Source organism: Manis javanica, chromosome 12 (genome assembly GCF_040802235.1).
Source record: "Manis javanica isolate MJ-LG chromosome 12, MJ_LKY, whole genome shotgun sequence".
NCBI lineage: Eukaryota > Metazoa > Chordata > Mammalia > Pholidota > Manidae > Manis > Manis javanica.
In genome coordinates, this window is record NC_133167.1 from 16,911,233 (window position 1) to 16,934,165 (window position 22,933).

Below are 22,933 nucleotides of genomic sequence, written 5' to 3' on the forward strand. Positions count from 1 at the left end.
AAAGGAGCAATGAGAGGAAGAATGAATGGCAAGTTAGTTAAACGGTTATAAGGTGGAACCTTTGAGAGAATCTTAAATTGTCTTTCATTTGGAGTAAGGAAGATTGAAGGTGAATTTGACTCTTCAAGACCATACATGTGGGATAAATAAATGGGATGATGGCTTTAACCTCTAAAACCAGGAAAAGAGGAAAGGAGTTGAATTTGCATTAGAGAGGGAGGAAGAAAGACTGACTTTAAGGCAAAAATTTCTCTAGAAAATTATGATTATAACAGTGGGATAGGTGACCCTGGAAGCCTAAGGGCTTTTCTTTTTTGGAGCTCCATAAAAACACAGGAGCCCCTGTTTGTCCGAACTAGGAAAGGTTCTGACCTGGCTGAGTAGTTGGACCCAGAAATCTGAGCAGGAGAGAGGGAAAGGGATGGGGAATATTGCAGGGATAGTTCTTGAACCCTAGAAAAGCACTTCAAAAGCTTTCAAGGAAAAGAAGCAATGTGAGAGCAATCTGCGACTGGGAGACACAGAAGCCAAATGCTACTGTAAGAACGGACATGGGATGTGGGGAGGAAGCATGGGCAAAGGGGAGGAAAGAAAACAATCTATTCTGCTTCCAAGTGATGGATGCCACCCTGCTCCTGGTGGAGCCATCCTCAGTTCCCTTCTGTGGGCCTCAGTTTCCTTTTCTGTAATAGGAATTAGAATTCCTTTTCTGTAATGCAAGTAGAATATTTAGTATAATAACATCAAGTCGGTTCCATGTACCAGGGATTTAAGTATCAGTAAAATGGTACCTATTGTATTAATATGTTTGGAATGAAAATGCTTAAACCTTTTTCTTTCTCTCCTTTAATTTTTATCTCTATTGAATTTGAAGAACATAGTGCAACCAAATCACATAGGTTGTTGTGGTGGTGGTGGTGTATGCTTTTAACAAACTTGCCTTTTCTTGTTTTGGCAGAATGAATCCTAGTTCACTCAGGGTTCTTCGATGTCATATTAAAATGCACAACCCATGTTTACTTCTTTAGCTACCTCTACATATTCTCTGTCCTTCTTAATTTGAAAAGTGGAAATAAGAGAGTAATTGTTTGGCAGCTCCTGTATGCCCGCGGCTTTGAACCTTCTTTGCGTTCTTAGCCAGCCCCGGACCCTGAGATCTGGGCTGCCCCTCTACAACGTGGTCAGTCGGGGTTCCAACATCCATTGATGTCATCATTTAGCTGCTCTTCTCTACACCTTGGCCTATTCCTCTGCAACTTCATCTTGCTCCTTTTTACAGTGTTTCCAACTCAAAAGCCCCATTTGACTCTTCCCGAGGCTGGCTTCCCCACTCCCAGCTTCGCATCCCGCTGCTGTGGGATGTGCACCGGGTTGATAGAATTCAGCTCCACCAGGCTGAAAGGGAGCATCTCCTGGGCCAGGGTGGGGCACCAGGTTCTGAGCGGCATCCTGCCTTTTGGGTTTACTCTCCCGCAGGGGACACCGTAGGCGGCTGTGCTGTCGGCCACTGTCACCCGCCCCTCGCGTCCGGCCGCGCCGTGGGTTGCGGTCTCTGTGGGGGTGGCAGCTCCTGTCGGGGAGGTTTGCGCCTGGCGGGGCATCCCGGAGCCGCGGGGAGCCCAGAGACGAGGCCAAGGCGGGGTGGGGCGCGTCCGGGCGGGGAGGGCAAACTCAGGCTGTGCAGGGGGCGCGGAGGGCAGCGGGCGGGCGGACGCGCGGCAGAGGAGCAAGCGGGACATAGGGCTGGCTAGTGCCGGGGCCGCCCGCCCGAGGGGGAGGAGGCTGTGCTGCCCTTGCTGCAGGTTCGCTGTCGAGCGCACAGGAGGCAGGGACATGGGTAGGGTGCGGTCTGCGCGGGGCCCGAGCCCGGATCTCTTCCATTTCCCCTCTCACTCAGCCCCGGGCTGCGCCGCCGGCAGCAGCTCCCGCTCCGCCCGAGTCGCCTGACCGCCGGGCCGGGGTGCTAACCACGGGGCCCGCCAGCCCGCCGGCCCGGCCAGCCCAGCCCAGCCCGCCGGCCCGCAGCCCCGCCGCCCGCCGCCCGCCGCCCCCCGCCGCCGCCGCGTTGCCAAAACAAACGGGCCGGCCTATTTATTGGCGGCCGGCGAGCCGGGCAGCTCAGAGTCGAGGCGCCGAGGGGGACAGCGCGCCGCCACCAGCCAGGGCCTCGGGCCCCCGCCCCGCACCTGAGTCCCGCCGGCCCTGCGCCACGCCGCGCAGCCCATGGCGCCCCCACCTGGAGCCCCCCACAGCCACCTGGACGCCTGAGCCTCGGCGGCGCTCCCGTCGACTCGCCCACCCATCAGCCCACCAGGCACCCTCGCCCGCCTCTCCCGGGCGGTCCGGCCATGTCTCCCGCCCGGCTCCGGCCCCGACTGCGGTTCTGCCTGCTTTTGCTGCTGCTGGCGGTGCCGGCGGCGCGGGGCTGCGGGCCGGGCCGGGTGGTGGGCAGCCGCCGGCGGCCGCCGCGCAAGCTCGTGCCACTCGCCTATAAGCAGTTCAGCCCCAACGTGCCAGAGAAGACCCTGGGCGCCAGCGGGCGCTATGAGGGCAAGATCGCGCGCAGCTCGGAGCGCTTCAAGGAGCTCACCCCCAACTACAATCCCGACATCATCTTCAAGGACGAGGAGAACACGGGCGCCGACCGCCTCATGACCCAGGTGAGCGCGACCCGCCCTCGTAGCGCGCCGCCGCCAAAGCACCGCCACCTGCCTGGCCCTGCCCGCCCCCCTGGCACCTTTTCTCCACTGGCTGGCACGCCCCCCTGGCACCTGCCCCTCTCGCCAAGCCCGGCTGCCTCCTGCCCGAGATGAGCCGGACAGGGTACCCCGCGGGATTGTCCCAGCCCCTCCGGAGGCTGTGAGAAGAGCTCCCCGCTGCCAAGCACCACAGCCCAGCCGGTTGGCGGCCGCCCCTCTGCTTCCGAGTGCTGGCAGCTCGGGTCAGACGCGGCACCAGGAGGTACCTCGACGCGGCTGCCTCCTGTGCCTTGGAGACCCACGCAGTCCCTCCCGTCCTAACCTTCCGCACGACTGTACCCCTTTCATTTTGAAGCCATTTGGCACCCCTGAGGCGAAGAAGCTTCGGGCGCAGAAGGCCCCACGGCCTTTTCTCCCTGCGCGCTCTTGGTTCGCTGCGCTGCCCCCTCCTGGAACAGCATCCTGGCTGGGTCTGGGGCTAATGACCAGTGGGGAGAAAGAGTTGAGCCGAGAGGCGAGGTGGGAAAGGGAACTTGCCGCCGAGCCCACGTGTCTGTCCCAGGAGCTGAGCGGCGCGGCTGCCGTTGAAGTATGGGGTGCCAGGGCCTTCGGGCGCTTGAACCGAACTTGAGGGATCCCTGGGCTTGGCGGCAGGGACTGGGAGGATTCAAAGAGAGGGGCTGGGATGCAGGGGAGGCAGGGAGCAGAGCTAATGCTAGCTAGTCTCGGCATGCTCAGAACAGGACCCGCGCTCAGCGCAAGCCCAGCGGGGAAGCTCTCTTCCCTGCAACCGGGTTCCAAGGGAAGAGACCTATATCCTCCTCCCCAGGGTCTCCTGGGGTTTTCCTCACTGGCAGGCAGCCCGCTTTCTAGGTGCTTTAGGAAGAGCAGCTAAGGCCCTCAGCATTCGCCCTGGCGCCGGGGCTGGCCTGCCGGTGTCGGGGCCGAAGGTTGGCTGGTAGCCGGGCCGGGCCGGGCGCCGAGGAATGCAGATAAGGATCCGGGCCACGAGCTGGGCAATCATTGACAGCACGCGCCCCAGCTCTGGACCCGAGGGCGGGGGCTGCTGGGGGCGAGAGGGGCGGGGAGCAGGGGCCCGCGGTGCCGACATAGCTGGGGGGCTAGAAGACCGGTGGCTAGGAGCACGCGACGCTCCCTCCCTGGGCAGTAGGCTCCCCCAGCTAGGCTGCTCGCCTGGGAAAACGGCCGGGCCTTGGTTTGTAGCCTCTGTTGGCTCCTGGGAGACGGAGTCCAAGGGTCTGTGGGGCCCAGGGACTTCAGGGGTGGGGGTGGGGGTAAATGGAGACATGGGCTGCGTGCACCTCAGGGTCAAGAACGTAGAAGGTTCCCCTCTCCCGTAGGCCACGCCCTCAAGTCAGCTGCAGGGTCCCTTGGGCTGCAGGCACGCGGGGAGACAGCACAGACGGATGATCACTCCTGTCCTTCCCTCAGGGCGCAGCTGTACTCCCACCCGTGTGAGGCAGAGTGGGCAGCTGGCTCCCTGAGATTAGAGCCTCGGTTTTTCGGGTCCCTTCCCAGATAGGGGCGGCGCAGGAGTGCTGAGGGCTCGGGGGTAAAAGAGGACGTCACCTGGGATTACCAACCCTGCGCGCGCCCCTCCCTTTGGTCAGTCTGCGAGCTAGCCGCTCTACCAACTTCTGGTTTCCGGACTGTCGCATCCCCGGCGCGAGTGCGGGCCGGTTTCGGATCATAAGAGGGTCCCAGCGGAAACACTTTGTGGCTCTGGAGTGATCCAGGGAGGCCTGGGATTCCCTTCCAATACACCCCCAACGCTGCCTGGGCTCTCCGCACCTGCCACGCCTCCGGGGCTGTTGTCCCCGGGCCTCAGCCCTGAGGCTACGGTGACACCTACTGGTTACCTCGGGCCTTGCACGCCTAGCAGGCCAGCCGCAGGCTGTGGGCTGGCTCCCATCCCCACCCTCCAGGCAGGGGGCGGTCCCTGGTCTCTGGCGCGTCGGTGAGACCCGAGCACTCGGCGCTGTAAAGATGCAGACCTGTCTATAGAGGGATAGGTCCCCAGAGCCGGGAAGAGAGAGCGCCAGAGGAGGGGCCACGGTCAGAGAAGGACGCCCAAGTGTGCACCCATGGACGCGCCCTCCAGATTTGCGGCGCCACCGGGCCAACCTGTCCCTGGGACGGCCAGATGCTAGAAATAGAAGGGGGTCAGAGCACCCTCCCCGGTTTCCCAACTCCAGGGGGTGCGGTGGGAGAGCCAGAGGCCAGGCTGCGCCTCCACCTGCACGCAGGCCAGCTGCACCCACTAATTCCCGGCGCTCTCTTCTCTCAGCGCTGCAAAGACCGCTTGAACTCGCTGGCCATCTCAGTGATGAACCAGTGGCCTGGCGTGAAGCTGCGGGTTACCGAGGGCTGGGACGAGGACGGCCACCACTCGGAGGAGTCGCTGCATTATGAGGGCCGCGCAGTGGACATCACCACGTCGGACCGCGACCGCAATAAGTACGGACTGCTGGCGCGTTTGGCAGTGGAGGCTGGCTTTGACTGGGTGTATTACGAGTCCAAGGCCCACGTGCATTGCTCCGTCAAGTCCGGTGAGCCGCTGCCAGGGGGCTGGGCTCGGGGCCGGGGCCGCAGGGCGTGGGCAAGTGGCGCAGGGCTCACTGCCGCGGAGAAGGTGAAGAGGCCTGCCCAGGGATGGAGGCGGGGACCCCGGGGAAGAGGACGTCGGCGGCACACCCCGCTGCTGCTTGTGACCACCTGCTCCTCTGGTGCTTGGTAGTGCCATGCAGAAGCCTAGGGAGACAGGGCCCTGTACCAGCACTGCTGGGTGCCAACACTGCTGTCCACAGCCCAGAGCTGCAAGAAGGTGCAACACAAAGCAAGTTGGACAGATGGAGGAAGCCAGGCTGTGACAGAGATGGCCTCCCCACCCACCGTGGTTCAGAACGGAGGCGGGTGGTGGGGCCAGGGGCCAGGGAGTGCCTAGACACCAGCATGCCTGACCAGGAGCCAGGAGCCCAGAGGTTCAGAACCCACAACTTGGCTGCAGGTCAGGCTCTTGAGGGCACTTGGTACGCTCCTCCCAGGGGGCGCAGGCGTCCCCAGTCTCTCCCTCAGGGCCCTGAAGCTGGACATTTTGGGGCAAAGCCAGCCATGAGGGTCAGAATAAACAGAGTGGACTCAATAAAGTGGATTTTCCCAGTTGGCCGCCTTGTTGATCCGAATTGGCAGGTGTTGGGGCCTCCCCCCACTCCTCAAATCTTGTCAGCATTCCTGTCATCTACACTGAACCCAGCCATGGGTGCTTCAAATGGTTCGTGACTGCCAGCCTAGTTCCACCTGACCACGGGCTCAGCCCTCCATGCTGGTATTCACTGACCCTGCACACTAAGACCAGGCCCACCTTGTATTCTCGCTGACCCCACCTGGGCACACAGCAGTGACCCCACCCCAATGCTTCCCTCAGCACTTTCCTACCAACCATATCTACTTCAAGTCACATCCACCCTTTGCCTGCAAACACTGGCCGGGTGCGAGCTCCCAGAGTGGCAACCTCCATCATTATTCCCGACCCCCAAACACGGTTTTTCATCCCACCCACTGATGCCACCATGTCCTGTCCCTGAAAACGGACCGCACATAAATTGAAGATGGTGATATTTCATCCTTGCCACTGAGTGGTGCCCTGGCCTGACCATTCACTCTGAGGCTTCCCCAGGAAGCCTGTATTTGCCCCATGGGTGGTCCAACCCTTACTTGGGTATAGACTCTAAGGGCCAACTCTGGGACAGAATTTGGGGCATCAGTCTGAGAGGGCAATATTCTGGGAGTGTCTGAGCAAGGGATGAGAAATAACAGGAGCCCCAGGCTACAGAGGAGCTTGGCAGCCTGCCTGCCCTGTAGGACTGCAGCTCTTTGGGGGTCAAGTCACAGCGACCACAGCCTGGCTCACCTGACCTCTGGCCTCTCTGACTGCTTCACAGTGTTGTCAGCACTGAGAAAAGATGGGGGGCTTCACCTGGGCTTCAGGAGGGCCTTTTTCTCCTCACTCACTGGATCTTGGAGCTACAGTGTGCTCCTCTCACTGGCAAAAGGTTGGACTGGAGAGGACAAAAAAATCACATTGTGGGCTGGGTGGGCTCAAGGCTCCATGGGAGGTGGTGGCTGGGGCCAGGAGTTGGTGATGGTGGTTCTGTGGGATCATGACAAGCTCTAGCTGGGTTGGGGAGGGGTGCTATGATGGGGAATCCAAGCTCCGTAGCAGTAATACCTTCATGTCCCTTCTTCCCACAGAGCACTCGGCCGCGGCCAAGACAGGTGGCTGCTTCCCTGCTGGAGCCCAGGTGCGCCTGGAGAGTGGGGCCCATGTGGCCTTGTCAGCCATAAGGCCAGGAGACCGGGTGCTGGCCATGGGGGAGGATGGAAACCCCATCTTCAGTGATGTGCTCATTTTCCTGGATCGAGAGCCAGATAGGCTGAGGGTCTTCCAAGTCATCGAGACCCAGGAACCCCCACGCCGCCTGGCACTCACACCTGCCCACTTGCTCTTCACTGCCAACAATCACACAGAACCGGCCGCCCATTTCCGGGCCACATTTGCCAGCCAGGTGCAGCCTGGCCAGTATGTGCTGGTGGCCGGGGAGCCTGGCCTGCAGCCTGCCCAAGTGGTGGCTGTTTCTACAAATGTGGCCCTTGGGGCCTATGCCCCACTAACAAGGCACGGGACCCTGGTGGTTGAGGATGTGGTGGCCTCCTGCTTCGCAGCCGTGGCTGACCACCACCTCGCTCAGCTGGCCTTCTGGCCCCTGAGACTATTTCATAGCATGGTGTGGAGCAGCTGGACCCCAGGGGAGGGTGTGCACTGGTACCCCCAGCTGCTCTACCGCCTGGGACGGCTCTTGCTGGAAGAGGGCAGCTTCCACTCGCTGGGCATGGCAGTGCCAGGGAGCTGAAAAGACCCCTCTATTGCCCTCCCACAACTGCCCAACTACATCCAAAGGCCTCTCTGGCAGATGGACACTGGCCCTGGAAGGGACCTGCATGGGGGCCATGGGTTTCACCATCTCCCCCACCACTGAGACTTGATGGGAAATGCCAGTATCTCCCACACTTGTCTCAGCATCCCCCACATCTGTTGTGGTGTAGTGACAGAGCTACAATCTGTGCTGTGGGGGGTGATTTGTCCTTCTCTTCTAGAGACCTGGAGGCTGGCATGGTATGTCCCAACCTGACCAGCTCTCACTTTGGTTTTTCATACCTGCCTCCCCTAATGGGGAGGGGCTCATTCCATCTGTCTTAGGCCCCCCTTTGGTGGGCTTGCACCTCAGTTGATGCTGCTAGATTCCCTGGGAGCCAGCAGGGAGCTGGCTGGACTCAATGCTGCCCAGAACTGAGAAGGCTGCAGGGTGGGGTAGCCAACCTGGCTATCCTCAGGCATGACCTTTCTCCCTGGACACACTCCTTGTGACATACCCAGAGACTGTTGCTGCCAGTGGGCAGAGTTCTGTGTTCCAGCCAATGTGATCATAGTGCCTGGGACAAGGGGAATGGACTGACTGGATGTCTTTCCGCCCCTGCCCAGGCCAGGCTCCCTCCTCTGCTGAACCATGGCCCCGACCCTCTCCTCCAGTCAGTCTCCCCCACCTTATTTATTGGCACAGAGAGGGAAGCCCATGGGAGAATTTGGGGGATGTTTTGCTCTTTTCTTTCTTTTGTAATAAAAACTATTTAAGTTGTTAGAGCCGTAGAGTCTAGGATGCTGAGTGAGGCCAGTACACAGATAGTGTGGGTCCTTCTCTGAAAGACGAAACCTCTCTGCAGGTGTTTCCTACCCAGTAGCTCTGCAGGTCCCAACAAAGAACTGGGCTCTGTGCCAGGCAGGGCCTTCATAAGCTGACCCGAAAGTTTGCCCTAAGCACTAGTGGGCCAGACAGAGAGCTGAGGTAACTAGTCTGGGGTCACTTTACTTATCTAGAATCCCCTCCTTGTGCCTCAGTCAAGGTGCTTTCCCTGTTTACCCATTCTATCTCAGGGCCTAGGTTCCTCATTCTTCACTGTGGATAAGAGCCCATGGTATACAAAGGTTCTGTAGAATTGATATCTGCCTTGTGGCCCATTCTGACTTCTTGGATAAGTCAGGGGTTCCTAACCTAGCAATTCTCAAACCTCAGAATCACCTGGGCAGCTTGTTTAAAAATTATTCCTGGCCTCACTTTTAGGATTGTTTTAACTGATCCAGAGTAAGGCCCAGGAACTTATTTTTACAAACACCCCAAGCATGGCAGATGGTCCATGGAACACACTTTGAGAAACACTGCTTCGTCTAGAGGCCAGTATTGCCAAGACAGGATGACCCGTGACCCCTCTTCCTCATTTTCTCTTGGTGTCTCCATCCCAAGGCAGGTTTTTCTGTACTCACTACAGATCAGCTGAGATTCCCAGGTCCAGTGGTACAATTGGTAAATTTTCAGGAATTTCGTGAGTCAGTTAAAATAGGCCATGATAGGAATATTTACACCATGGAAATTGGTATACGCTAGAAACTAGGGTTCCTTTGGCCATGAGGAGCCACTTGTTAGAGCACACCACTGCCCAGGTTCTATCTCCTTACAAAGATGACTGTTTTGGGGATGACTGCTCAGACTTACCTTACCCATGCCTCACCTCCATGGAGAAAAACTCCAGAGAAACCTTCATTGCTCCAGAGAGTAGGAAACTGTGTCATCTGGGAAGAAGTAGGTCCCCACAGGCTATCATGACAACTGCTGTCATTTAATGAAGATTAGCAATTGGCAGGCATCATTCTAAGTGCTCTGCCCATGTGGTGTATACCATAATATTTCTGTTTTTCCAGATGAGAACATAAAAGCACAGGGAGGTTAAGTAACTTGCCCAAGATTACACAGCAAGTGGCAGAAGCAGGATTTGAGCCCATGCATTTGGCTCTCAGGCCCACTGTTCTTATCACAGGGCTTTTCCTTTGGTGAACTTGGGGTGGTCCTCTCCAAAAGTCACTCTAAGCACTTCAGGCCTGGAAGTCTGCTTTGTCAGTACACCTAGAGTGAAGTATGGCAGAACCTCATGGACCAGGCTCACAGGGACCAGAATGGCCATTGACTCACTCATAGTGAGAAACACAATGTCAAGGTACTCTTGTCTATTCATTTGCAAATCTCTCCCTTGTAGACATTCTGCATGGGAGATAAAGAGAAGATGAGAGAGAAGTTTCCCTTATGCGGAAGCCTACCTGCCTCTCCTGCTAGGCCTGGGCACACTCTGTCTTGCAGACACAAAGCCATTTGGTGTCCCCGCACTTCCTATTCTAGATGGTCCTTCTCAGGAAACACATTCATTCTTCAGACAGAGGAGGCTGGAAAGATTCAGACAACTGTCTAAAGGCAGACCTTTACCAGACCAGACTTGGAGTGGCAGTGGGGCCGTGCAGCTTTTCTGGGAAAATTGGGCCCTGATCTGTGCAGAGGCCTCTCCTCAGGTTTCCATTCCCAGACTGCCCCTGCAGCCTCCCATCTGTGGTTTGGAAAGACCCAACATCCTGGGCATAGCCCTCCAGAAGCCACGTGGGCCTGCACTCACCCCTCTCCTCCAACATACGCCTCAAGGTGCTGCCTGCAGGATGGCTTCTGACAGTGAGTGGTGCTGTTTTGTGCAGCGCTGAGCAAAATGCAACATCTTTAGGCAGCTAGACCTACTGCAGGCACCTACAGCTCTAGTGTGGGACCAAGAAATGGGCACCCCTCCATTAAAAAACAGCAAAATGCCCCCTCAGGAGACCCAACTAGAAAAGTCAACTCTTCTGTCCTGGTACCAGAAGTTGGTTTCAGAGAGACCCCTTGGTGCCGGGGGCACACTGGGGTATGCAGCACTTCTGGATTTCAGGCCCCACCTGCCTGCCCAGCCTAGGGCCCTTGTGCAGTATACAACTTGTACAACCTTAAACTCTGGCTCTGCTGGGCCTAGGTCTCTGCCAGGCTCAGCCGATTCCATGGGTGATTAAAGTGTGGAGAGAAGTTCCATACAGAGCCACATGGGAAGAAGCACAGAGCAAATAGACAGGTGGGGAATGAGATGTGCTATGACTGGAGACTTACTGGGAATGGTTTTGGGCTGGACCTTTTGGGTGTGTTTGACTTGGGCAAGGGTAAGTGGATGGATCACTGGGAGCAGATGCGTGGAGAAGTGCAGGGCCCGCTCATGGACTGGGAGCCAATCACGGTGTGGTTGGAGCTAACGGTGGCAGGAGTGGAGACTAAAATGGCAGTGGAGGAGGGGAAACGCTGCACCCCATGGAAGGGGAGGAGATGGGGACCTGGGGGCAAGTGGGGAAGGAAACACCCCACAGAAGCCAGACTCTAGGAATGGAGGTTCTTGGGCCTCAGACCCTGCTTCCCACCTTAAAGGGTGCCCCTGCTGCAGGGAAACTTCCCTGGCAGGGGTTGTCAGCTGCAGCTCCCCTATCCTGTGCCCTCTGCCCCCAGGATGGAACACGCCTACGGGGTTCAGCCCCACGTCCCACACACCCCAGCCTGGTTCTCAAAGCCTCTTTGTTCCCGTGGGCTGAGCTGTGACCAGTCTGGATTGATAAGGCTGGGTGGGGCTGATAGCGGCCCCGCCCTGCGCACGCACCCCACCCCACCCCCAAGCCACACCCCGGCCATCTCGCACGCACGTTGTGTCCACCCCAGATAGACTTAGACACGGTGGGCTTCGTGCACAGATAGAGGTTAGGAAGCCTCACCCTTCGGGTTGGCTTTCCATGCAGTTGGTTTAAGAACCTCTCTCATCTGCATGGGGAAGCTGGTTAAGGAATCATTCCCGTTTCAGACATAAATAAAGTAAGTCTCCAAGAGGGAGAATAAATTGCCCACAGTTGACAATCAGAAGCACTATCTGTGCTAGGTCTGCTATTTGCATTATCTTTTTAAATCCTAATAGCCTGCAATCTGAAGTTGCTCCTAACTCTTACTTTGCAGAGAAGAAACTGAGGCCCAGGGAGGTGAAGTCACTTCCCCCAAAGTCACACAGTAGCAGAGACCAGACCAGAACTCAGGTCTGTTGCAGCAGCAAATAAGGGAGGTGGGAACTGATGAGTCAACATCCCAGAGGGATGGGAGGAAGGCACTCCCAGTCTCAGCCTTAAAGATCTGATAGGACTGGAGGTGGCCAAAAACCTGTCAGGGAAGATGGTCTTGGAGGAATAATGTTTTAGATGCTGTGCGAGGATCCCATTTTGGTGGGAGTGGCAATGATTAAAATATGTCCACAAATTATTTGACACTTCTCTCCCCTTGAATCTGACCTGAGGCAAGGTAAGAAAAAGCCATGTAGCTTCTGCCTGGTTCTACCTTGAGACTGCCAATCTTAAAAAGCTATCTACAGATAGGGTTCTTGTCTATCTGCATCTTAGCAAGCTCCCAGACGACAGCCAGCATCAACTGTCAACCATGTGAGTGAGCCATTTTGGAAATCTAGCCCAAGGGAGCCTGCAGATGGCTGCAGCCCTGGCCAACATATGAATGCAACTGCGTGAGAACTCCAAGCAAGCCCTCCCTGAATTCCTGAACCACAAAATCATAAGCAAAATAAAATGGAACCTTGAGGTTTTGGAGTAATTTCTTAAACAGCAATAGTAACCAAAACAAAGGGTAAAAAGGGAACAGAAATTGATGAAGGCATCTTCTGAGACTTTCCAATGGCATTTAACACACTTTAAAAATGGAGCCTGCATGAGGTTGAGAGGTATGATGCCTCTTCATCCTCTAAAGGGGCAGTGTGAGAAGACACACTGACTCAAGAATAAACTTGGGGCAGATAGAGCTGGAGACAAACGGGAGGGTTGGATAAGCACATCTCTCCACACTCAACCGATTGAAAGAAAGTTATAAATCTGCTCTGGTGGTAGGATCTCTGAAGATAGAAGACTTTTGGAGGAGTGAAGCGCCTTCTGGAAGGAAGGAAGCTCATGGATCTGGGCAGGCTAATGGGTAGCAAGGATTTATACATGGCCAAGTAGAAGGAACGCTATTAGAGATTTTAAAAACCCAAGTTTTACGCGTTGAGGAAAATACTCAAAGTTTGGAGCCAGACCTGAGAAGGGACTGGACCCTCCTGTGGATAGTTGCTGGCCACATTTTCTCAGAGTGCCCCTGCAAGCAGAAACTCTCAGGGCCTCAACAGGAAAGTCCATGCAAATGAACAAAAGCACCCTATTACCCTCATAAACTCCAGGTGTGTCTTCATCTGCCGCCTGCACATGCCTCCAAATGACCAACTAAGGAAAACTCAGAGGAAGGTGAATAGACAAATAATAAGGAATGGGTGTGGCCTGGGGGAGTGGTTGGGAGTATATAAGGGTCGAAAGGTTACTACAAGGACAAGATTCTTGGGTTTTGAACTCTTAATCCTACAGAAACAAAAGATGATCCTTTATTTTAGGGAAGAATGATAAAAAATCTAATAAAGAGGGGAAAAGAGCAAGTTTCCAGTGGAGAATCCTGACAGATACCATGTTAGCCATGTGATCAAAGTTAACATCCCTAATAATATATATTGACACCATGTATCTTCTGATATGATGTACTAAGAAGGATACATACCTCTGTCATGCTTCTAAATAATGCACACCTTACTCTGATCATGAGAAGCAAACCCAGGTGGAGGAACATTCTACAAAATAATTGACGGTACTCTTCAAAAGAGTCAAGGTCATGAAAGATGAAGAAAGATTCAGGAAATGTCCTCTGTAGGATCCTGGATTGGATACTGAAACAAGAAAAAGAATTAGTGGACAAACTTGTGAAATCTAAATAAATTCTATACTGTCATCAATAGGTTTTGTTGTACCAAGACTATTTTCTTGGTTTTGATAAGTGTTTTGTAGTCATGTAAGATGTTAACCTAAGAGGAAGCTGGGTGAAGGATTTATGAGAATTCCCTATCATATTTTTGTGGCTCCTCTGTGTATATAAAATTAACTCAAACATTTTTTTAAAACATGCAAAAAAAATATAGGAAAGACAGACTCTCATGAACTAGTCAAAAGTGGGCTCCCTTACCATCCTTGAAGTCCAATTCAAATTCCACACCCCAACGAGGCCAGCTGCACTGAACCAATGGTCATGTTATGACACCTTTACTTGAGAGAGAACTCTGACCAGAAATGGATTGGAAAGGGTTTGAGGAATTAAATAGGATGGAAACAGAATAATGGTGTCCTTCATTTATGCAGAACATATAATGAGCCAGGGACTGTGCCCATTCACACCTCGCAACTTTTGAGGTGGCTTTTAAAGTTTTCCCTGCTTACAAATGAAGATACTGGGTCTTATAGAAGTGAAGAAACAAGGTCTTACAGCTGAGAGCTCGTGGGGTTGGGATTAAAATCCAGTCTGCTTTACTCCACAGCTCGTTCTTAACCATTCCGCTCTACTGTCTTCTCAGGGATTACCCTCATTCAGTTCATACCTAGGGGTTTCTGTGGTGGGGTAGGTCAGAGAAGAGGAGCTAGAAGGCAGGAGGAAGGGGATGGTCTAGGATGGGCTGGGCAGCGGGAGCTGTCCATGGTGCTGGCCGGAGAGGCACGGAGCTGGAAAGCCCAGAAGAGATGGTATGGGGTAAGGCAGCTGAGACAGCTAACACAGAGGAGGAGCACTGCAGAGATTAGAAGGGGAGAGCAGTTAGGCATGGCGATAGATCCTCCACCAGTGAGGAGGAATTAGAGGGGGATATGCTTCAAGTGTTGGCTTGAAATAAATACCTGTATGTAGTAGCCAATGAGGTAGGATTTATCCTCAGGTCTGACTTGCAACCAATGCTACCCAATATAGCTATACTGGTTGCTAAAATCTGGAACTACTTGGAGATGTCAGTTGGCAAATAGTCACTGACTGAGGCCTCCACTGCTGTGGATTCTCTCCCATTCCCCTCTCCATACCTCTAGGCTTCTCCACTACCCAACAATTATAGAGTTAAGGTCTGGCACAATAAGGTCTCCCAGGACACTGCTCTGGCTTTAAGGCCATCAGGTGCCCATTCTCATAGGTCAGTACCCATACCTTACAATTGTTAGGTATTTTGAATACCACCACTGTTTGTCCCCAGTCTACAGATGTGTAAATTGAGGCTCTGGAATGTTTAACAATTTGCCTGAAAATGCTCAGCTATTAAATGGTAGAACCAGGACTTGAACTCAAGTCTTCTGGGATTAAGCCTCATGTCCTTTCCCCTGCAATCCCCCTACTGTTGGCCTGTGCATCTATCTACACTTTGGTGGGGACAATGAATAGAAGAAGCAGTTATCTAGGAGGTTTGGGTTGACACAGGAGAGTTAGAAAACCCTATGGGGGTCCCAGGCAGAATGGAACTCTTTCCTTTGAATTGTCTTGTAACATGGCAGCCTTCCTCCAAGCTGCTGCCAGTTTTGTGCCCTGGCAGCCCTTTCAGGCTGGAGCTGCCATCAATGTCTGACACATCCTTCCCACACCCAGCAGCTTCAGGGTACCATGTCATTCTAATGCAGAGAGGGCTCCATGCCTGCTCCTAGGTCCAGCTCTGAACCATCTCTGAGCTACAGCCTTCTCTCACTCTTCCACACCTTGGCTTAGAAGACTAACCCCACTAATTTTGGAAGTCAAGAGCTTCTGTGGGAGGATCCACTTCCTCGTCTCCCTCCCTTCCGATGGGTACAGTTTGGATGGAGACATGATTTCAGAATTAACACTGGAACTGGAGTCAAATTTTCAGGGGAAGGAAGGTGTGAAAGGGCTTTTTGCAAGTGCTAGAGCTGGGGTTGACTTGCAACTGGATGGCAGATCACCCTGGCATCACCCAAGGCAGCCTCCTTCTTGGAGGAAAAAAAAAAAGGAGGATGCAGAGAGGAGAAAAACTCCACCTTTCCAGGGTGCAGCAGAGAGGCTGGGAGGTGGTAGGATGAGAGGGTGCTCAGAAAGCCAGGTGGCTCAATTATAGGGACCTCCCACTTAGTAAGTGACCTTTCTCTGTGTGTGTGTGTGTTACTAATTGTCTACCAAGTGTCAAAAACTTTACATATGCTTGATCGCTTAATCCTTACAGCAGCCTTTTGATAGTTATCCCCAGGTATTAGATGAGGAAACTGAGGCTCAGAGGTCATATGACTTGCCCAAGATCACACAGCCAGTAAGCGTAGTCAGGATTCATCTAAAGTCTGCCTGGTTTCCCAGCCCAGAGTCTTCTCTAATCCACGAGAAGGTAGAGGTGTGGGGAAAAGCTTAGAAAAAATAGTTTTGTGTGTGCTGAAGCCCAAATCATTGAGTGTGCTTTATCTTTACTAACTCCACCCCCAGTCCAGCTGGGAAGATCCGAGTCTATCCAGTACCTATCCTTCATCCTCCCTTTCTCCCACATCCTGGTCCTCATGAATTTCCTGAACTATCACTCACCCTTGTTCACAGCCTTGAGACAAACACCCACCCTCATTGTCCTTCTTGGGTCCGTGGAACATACAGCCACCAGGACCCAGCACCCATGATTGCCCATGAGTTTTGGGCTCCTGAAAAAAGGGACTTCCAAAACAAACCTGGTTTCCTCTTCCCCTCCTCAGGTCAACCTTTGCCACTCCCCTTTCCATGTCGTTTGCCTACTGGGGCAAAGTTCAGCCTGGGCCTCTCACTGGGAGTCTACCATGTCAATCAAGGTCAATTGTCAGCAGAGCTCCCAGGAAGCAGTGGGAACCCCACAAAAGCAGAACTGAAAGAGCCCTACTAAGAATCTCCGTTCATTGTCCCAAGCCCAGAATTCACCAAGGTTTGGGCAGACCAGAAGCTCTGGAGGGACACAACCTCAGTGAAGAGACACAAATATGTGCAGTTCCTAGCATGAGCTTTTCCACCTCCCTGGGGTCTCTCCCTGGGACTCCTGAGGCCACCACCAAGCCTTGCCTCCAGAGTCACTGCTCCCTATTTCTTTTTGGCCTAAGAATGGAGAAACAGGTCCATTCCCTGTCCCTAAGGTCCAGCTGAGTCAAGCTGAACATTTCAAAAAGAGCTTAGTGAAAAACAGAAAGGAAACCATTATAGAAACTACAAGCAGCATAGAAATCGTCATGTCCAAAGCGCAGGTTTCACATTCTGAGAATAATGTTAAAACCAGTGAAAAGCTCACTGAGTTCCACATTCCTTCATCCCAAGAAAACTCTAGACTTAATGGTTCTGGCATAACTTATGGACCCCCCTGGCCTGTCCCTCCCCTCCCGTCTGGCCAGCCTTTGGCCATGTGATCTCCCAGGCCAACTCATCGTCTTAGCCCATCTTTCACCTTTCACAAGTGAACTCCAACTTTCCCAAAATGAGAGTCTATTTTCTGGGTTACTCCTAGATTTACTAAGGTCTCTCTCCCTTGCACTGCCCCCATCACTGTCCTGGGTAGTGAAACATCTTTAATTGCCCAAGAATGGGCAATTGAATTAAACATCTTTAATTTCACACACCTAAGGAGTCTTCTCCAATGAGATCCTTCCCCCCAGGGCACATATGGACAAATGAACAAATGGGCTTCCAAAAATCTACATAATGTATACCAATGCCTTTCTCATACATTAACCTTCAGAGCCCTTCAAAAGCTTTGTGCTGGGCAGGAGGAAATGCAGGGGGAAAATGTCAAGGGCACAACCTCTTCCACCAGCAAAAGGAATCCATATGCATAGCAATATGAAAATAAGAAATAACTAAGGGCTGCTTTTAAGTTCATAACTGAAGTTACAGAATAAAGTTCCTGTTGAGATTCTTACCCTTTGTCACCAATACGTGTAGGGAATAAACCTGAACAACTCTCAGCTGAGGAGTCCACGTATTTACCTATGAATTTTTCATCGACTAAAGTCACGGGTGCGGTGACATCACGACAACTAGAAGACTACATATGTTAAGACTGGTAGAAGCCCAGTTACTACTAGCAGGGAAAGTCCGAGAATAAAAACTGGGGTAAACTACAGTAAAGTTGGGAGGCGCTTTCGCTTTCTTTGAGCCATGACTCATTCGAGTCGCCGTCGTTGTCTTGGGATACCAAGAGACGCCGGATCCTGCGTCCTGTATCTATGGAAACATGGCGGCACTGTAAGTTCCGAGCGTTGGTCCCAGGGACTTGGGGAGCGGGGAGAGTAGAGAGAGAGGGTATCTGTCCCTTATATCTGTCCTTTGGGAAGTCGTGGTCAGGGGTCTCTTCTGTATCCTTCAGAGAGCCTCGTGGGACTGAGACTTGGGCGGGATCAGCCTGGGGATCCCTTAGAGAAAAGAGAAACAGCTCTAAGTATATTTTATCTTTTCATTTTCCCTCTTTCTTCCTACCTCCACTCCACACGACACCCACCTCTTCTTCCACTGGTCATTTTAGAAATATTTAGGTTGGAAATTAGGCAAATAAGGAAGATGATGATATATATTTTAAATCCCTCGAGATTAGAAAGTTGGATTAAAAAACACCTCCTTTGCCCTGTGTCTTCACAGTGATTGCGGATGTGCGCATCTGTGAGGAGAGTAGTGCAGGCCGATGTGGAAGTTATGATTGCCAATTATAGTAACAGGTTTCTCTAGGACTTTTTCAAATCCCCTATTTTATGTGAGCTTCACATCAACTTTGTAAAATAGGATACCCCTCATTTTACAGGGTAGGAGACGGAGGCTTGGAGCTGTGGAGAAATTTGCCTGTCTCAAATCAGTCTGAGTAGATGCTGGAACCCAGCTTTCCTTGCTGCAGGACCACTGCTCACTCCTGTAAGTCCTAATACCTGGTCTGCACCCCGTTGTCTCTCATTTATTCTACATGTTTTGATTGGAGGCTTTTTCGGATCCCTGAGGCAGCTGCTGTCTATTGAATCCCCTGAGGTCACAGGTATTAATGAGACCGGCAGGACTAAGCCATCCAGAAGCAGAAAAGTAGTGGGAACCCTCCTTTCTATCTCCACAGCTTGCATTTCTTTGATCCCTTCTGAACATCTGCTTTAAAACTGAAGGTAGGGTCCATGCCTGTCTTGTCTGGTGCCTAGTACAGGCACATAGCAGGCACTCAGTAAATGCTTTGTGAATGAACAAGTGAGCGAATCTAAGAGCTCCCTCTAGAGGGTCTAGCGATGTAGCCAGATAGGAAAAACTAAATCAACAGAATCTTTTACTCTCCATGGGTGGTGGGGAGGGGATGGGAGAATGTCTCATGGAAGTGTACACATTTCTAAAATGTGACTATAAAAATTGTTTACTTAAGCGTAATATATATGTTTAGTATACATAATATAATACAGAGCTGAACCCCAAACTTGAAAAAAGATTATTTTAGGCCAAACAAAAGACAATTCATACCTAATTATAAATTGTTCTAAGAATTAAAATACATAGGAAGGGCTTAAACACTGCTTGGCACATGATAAGTTCTTAGTAAAATGTTAGTATAAGTTATTACCTTTGAGATTGTTACTTGAAGAGGTTGGGAAGAAAACTGAGTAGTCTTAAAAAATACACGTATGTTCAAAAAGGTAATAGATTGATGCTGTCCAATATGGTAGCACACCTGAGTGTTCGTGCTGAAGGAAGGCTTCTAAAGGAAGAGAGAATTTGAGATGGAGCCAAGAGCCAGTTTAGCACCCTTGTGTGTCCCCTAGAGCAGGGCCAAGCATACTTTTAAGCATTTGGTGAAACCTGTGGACATCGTCCCAGGAAAAATGCACTTGAAAATACACATGATATTTTGCATATAATTTGTCTGTAGCATTTGCACATATTTGCATGTAATTTCCAACTGCAGTCTATCCATGGATCCCTCTACTCTTGAGGTTGACTCAGTCATATTTGGATTGAGTCACTATTTCAGTGCATGCTTACTTTAAACCTGGACTACGGGTTATGTACTGATAGAGGAAATCCTAAAGGCCAAGAACCCCCTAGTCTCATCTGCCTCTTCTTTGCCTCTTCTTCCTCTTCTTGCAGGAGGCAAGACACATTCAGAGGAAACAAGTAGAGAATAAAAGCCAGATAAAGGTAATGCATATGCGTTGGTAACACTCACTGGGGGTTTGCAGAGAAATTGCCAGGCGTGGCCATGGAGGGCAGGGCTGTGTGGGCCTCATCTCCAAGTCCCTCTTCCAAGTGCCTTTTCTGAGTGGTAAGTCTCTTTATGTTCCCAGGCAAAGCCCTGGATCTTGTATTCAGGCTTGTTCTTTGTGATGCCATGTCACACCTGTTTCCAGCACTGGAAAGTAGGCACTCCTCCGTGATAACAGGGCGTGTCTACTCCATTCATGTTGCTTCTGTCTCTCCTCTGTTCTCTTTCCAGCTTCAAACTGGCTTAGCCAGAGTGCTCCCCTTGGAGTTATTTTCCAGGCATCTGACCCTCACCCAGACAGCCCCAAACCCCTCATGAGGTCTAGGGACAGCAGGGACTACACCACAAACTCTGATGGTGCCTGAGTGCCAGCTAGGTGGCCTTTCCCACCATCACAGGCAGCAGTGTGGCAATGAGTGCCTGCAGCAACAGCAATTCCAGTGGCCATGTGAGGACACAGCCAGGTGGGCGGGCAGGAGACAGCAGTGTCAGGGCCAGGAGATGGGTGGTAGGGCAGCGGGGCAGGTAGGGATCTGAAAGAACCTGACTCTCCCTTCTAAACCCCAACACTTGACTCACATAGACTGAGCACCAAGCCAACTGGAGTGATGGTAGCAGGGAGAGTGACCGTAGCAGGGAGGAGAACTCTAGGGAATGTTGGTCGAAGGATAAAGGAGTAGCCAGTAGTTCTCTCTTTCCTCAAAGCTCTTCTGGTCTTGGCCCCTAGGACTGTGTGTTTGACCAATATATGGATGTTGTTTGCTTTTTGCAGCTTTGGGGGTTCCCTCTATGTGATAGCATGAAGGCTGGGCATGGGGAAGGCAGTTGTCTGGGTATGACTACAGGGTGTGACTGCTTGGTGCAGCATGTGTCATGTTGTGTGTGGATTCTTGGCTCTCGTTAGATGAGATGGTGGTTGATTTGTCTCCCTATGGACCGGGGGTCGTCTCACCACTCCACTGTGCCATTCCAGACCTGTTTGCCCTCAGATTCACTCGCCGCCCTTCTTGCTCTACTCTGAGTTGTCAGGAAATTGGAAGATGGGAGAAAGGGAGAAGCCAGGGCACTTCTCTTCTTCTCTCTGTGCTTTTGACAGTGTCTCCATCAGCAGCTTATCTCCATAGGACTCCATTCCCCACAGACAGGCCTCTGGGCTCTGAGAGCCCCCCGCACCTCCCCTGACCTAGGTGTGGTAGCAGCCGCTTGATGTTGCTGACTTCTAGGCTACTTCCCGATCCCCTCATTATGCATTACATTCTTTGTTTTAAATACCCAGAGTGGCTAATGTTTTCCTGGTTGGACCCTGATTGATGCACCAATTGATATTTATACTAAATTATCCTCACTCACCCATGTTACCTTTCCTCCATGGGCAATTCAGGAAAGAAAATATATTGGCCATTTGATACTCTCTGTAAATATTGAAACAGAGTATAAGCTCCAAGAGAGAAGGGATTTGTTAGTCTTGTTCACTATTGTGGTCCTGGCACCTAGTACAGTGTCTGGCACATAATAGGTAGTCAACAAATATTTGTTGAACAGATGAATATATCTTTATGTTATGTAGCAATATAAAAGCAACACTTGATCAAAGATAAAATAAAATGGCAATGAGTTGAGCATTCATAGCAATGACTGGGGCAGGAAGGGGCATCTGGTTCATACTCCCTCCAGTTTGCTACTAGGGGATTCTCCATTCCTCACCCTCCTTAGATAATAGATAAGGGTTAAGGATCAACCCGTGAAGGGTTTGCCATTATAGATGGGAAGTGTTGGCACATTGCACCTCTAGCATCATTATGAGCCGTGCTTGGAGTGGCCCTATCAGGGCGTGGGATGGAGGTTGGTTGCAGGTAAATTGGCACCTTTCTCTGCTCCACCAACCACCTGAGGGATGGGAGAAGGAATGATGGAGTATCTCTGTGGTCTGGAAAAGTGCCTGGCATAGACTGCTACAACTAGGAGCGACTTCCGTAGTGAAGGGGTGGGAGGGGGAGGAAGCGGCAGCACCTGAAGGCAGCAGTGTCAGAGGAATGGAAAGGCCAACTGAGACTGCTCGGTGTGCCGATGGAACGTCCCAGGGGGGTGGCCCAAGAAAGGCTTCAGGGGCAGCTCACAGGGAATCTGGCTGGAAAACTACTACTTGGAAGAGGTAATATCTGACTGTTCCTTACCTTCTTTCTCCAGACCATCCTTCGGCGGTGAGGGGTGATGTAATTCATTACTTTCTGGGGGTGGGGAGATCTTTGCCACTTCTCTGGGTCTTGGAATCCTACCCAGCTAATTCATTCTCTCTTCTCCCCCTTCTTTCTGGCAACCGAACAGCCTACCAGCTTCATGGACACTCAAACGTGCTTCCCAAGGAAGCAAGACAAAGTGAAGAAGAGGGTCATGTGGGGCATTGAGGTGGCTGAGGAGCTGCAATGGAAAGGCTGGGAGCTAGGAAAGGAGATTACCAAGAACCTGGCTCTGAAAAATCTATCCCTGAAAATACAGAAGATGAAGTACAGGTACCAGTATGAGGGATCAGAGGCTTAGCCCCTGAGCCCTCAAGTCCCCAAAGCAGACTTAAAAAAAAAACTTTAAAGATGTCATAAAACATGTGTATAAAACACATACAGTTTGAATAATTATTGAAAGAGGAATCCATGTGACCAGATTAAATAATGGAATAATAACTGTCTGAACCTCACCTTCTATCATTATGTGTCCCTCCCCTATTGAACACTTCCTCTACCCATAAAGGTGACCACTGTCCTGACTTCCATGATAATGATTTCCTTGATTTTCTCTAATGGATTTACCCCCTAGGTTTGCATTCCTAAATGATATCCTTACCTTCTCATGAATGTTATATAAGTATAATAATATGGTATACTTTTATAATTCTTTTATTTTGCTCAGTTATGTTTGTGAGATCCGTGTGCAGCTAGAGTTCACCCTTTTTCACCTCAGTATAATGATCCAGTGTGTGCTTATATAACATATTCATCCATTCTTTCACTGAGGGACATTGGGGTTTTTTCCAGTTTGGAGATCATTAACATTTATGTATACATCTCATCTCTGGTTGCATAAGTACAAGAGTTTTTCTAGGCTATATATATAGGAGTGGAATTGTTGTAACTTAGAACATGTACATGTTTGCTTTTTATAGATAAAGCCCAAGT

The 22,933-nt window shown here is 51.7% G+C and overlaps 2 protein-coding genes across 5 annotated transcripts in view; both read left to right on the forward strand.

The window, feature by feature from the left end:
* The first annotated feature begins 2,024 nt into the window (after nucleotides 1-2,024).
* IHH (Indian hedgehog signaling molecule) lies at nucleotides 2,025-8,413 on the forward strand. Its single transcript, XM_017652690.3, has 3 exons — nucleotides 2,025-2,660; nucleotides 5,008-5,269; nucleotides 6,972-8,413. The coding sequence occupies exons 1-3, from the start codon at nucleotides 2,349-2,351 to the stop codon at nucleotides 7,628-7,630; spliced, it is 1,233 nt and encodes a 410-aa protein (XP_017508179.3). The 5' UTR covers nucleotides 2,025-2,348; the 3' UTR covers nucleotides 7,631-8,413.
* Nucleotides 8,414-17,746: 9,333 nt separating this feature from the next.
* CFAP65 (cilia and flagella associated protein 65) overlaps nucleotides 17,747-22,933 on the forward strand; it is a 33,540-nt gene continuing 28,353 nt past the window's right edge. For all 4 annotated transcript variants that reach the window (XM_017653871.3, XM_017653789.3, XM_073218091.1 and 1 more), the window contains exons 1-4: nucleotides 17,747-17,785; nucleotides 18,336-18,442; nucleotides 19,649-19,699; nucleotides 22,089-22,273. In XM_017653871.3, the coding sequence (XP_017509360.3) occupies nucleotides 22,101-22,273 (173 nt within the window). In that variant the 5' untranslated portion in view covers nucleotides 17,747-17,785; nucleotides 18,336-18,442; nucleotides 19,649-19,699; nucleotides 22,089-22,100. The remainder of the gene's footprint in view (nucleotides 17,786-18,335; nucleotides 18,443-19,648; nucleotides 19,700-22,088; nucleotides 22,274-22,933) is intronic.

Bases quoted from the DNA above. Each gene is read 5' to 3' on its own strand.
- IHH (XM_017652690.3), top strand. From the start codon at position 2,349: ATGTCTCCCGCCCGGCTCCGGCCCCGACTGCGGTTCTGCCTGCTTTTG. The intron at 2,661-5,007 runs GTGAGCGCGACC...CTCTTCTCTCAG, and splicing joins CCGACCGCCTCATGACCCAG to CGCTGCAAAGACCGCTTGAA. The intron at 5,270-6,971 runs GTGAGCCGCTGC...TTCTTCCCACAG, and splicing joins GCATTGCTCCGTCAAGTCCG to AGCACTCGGCCGCGGCCAAG.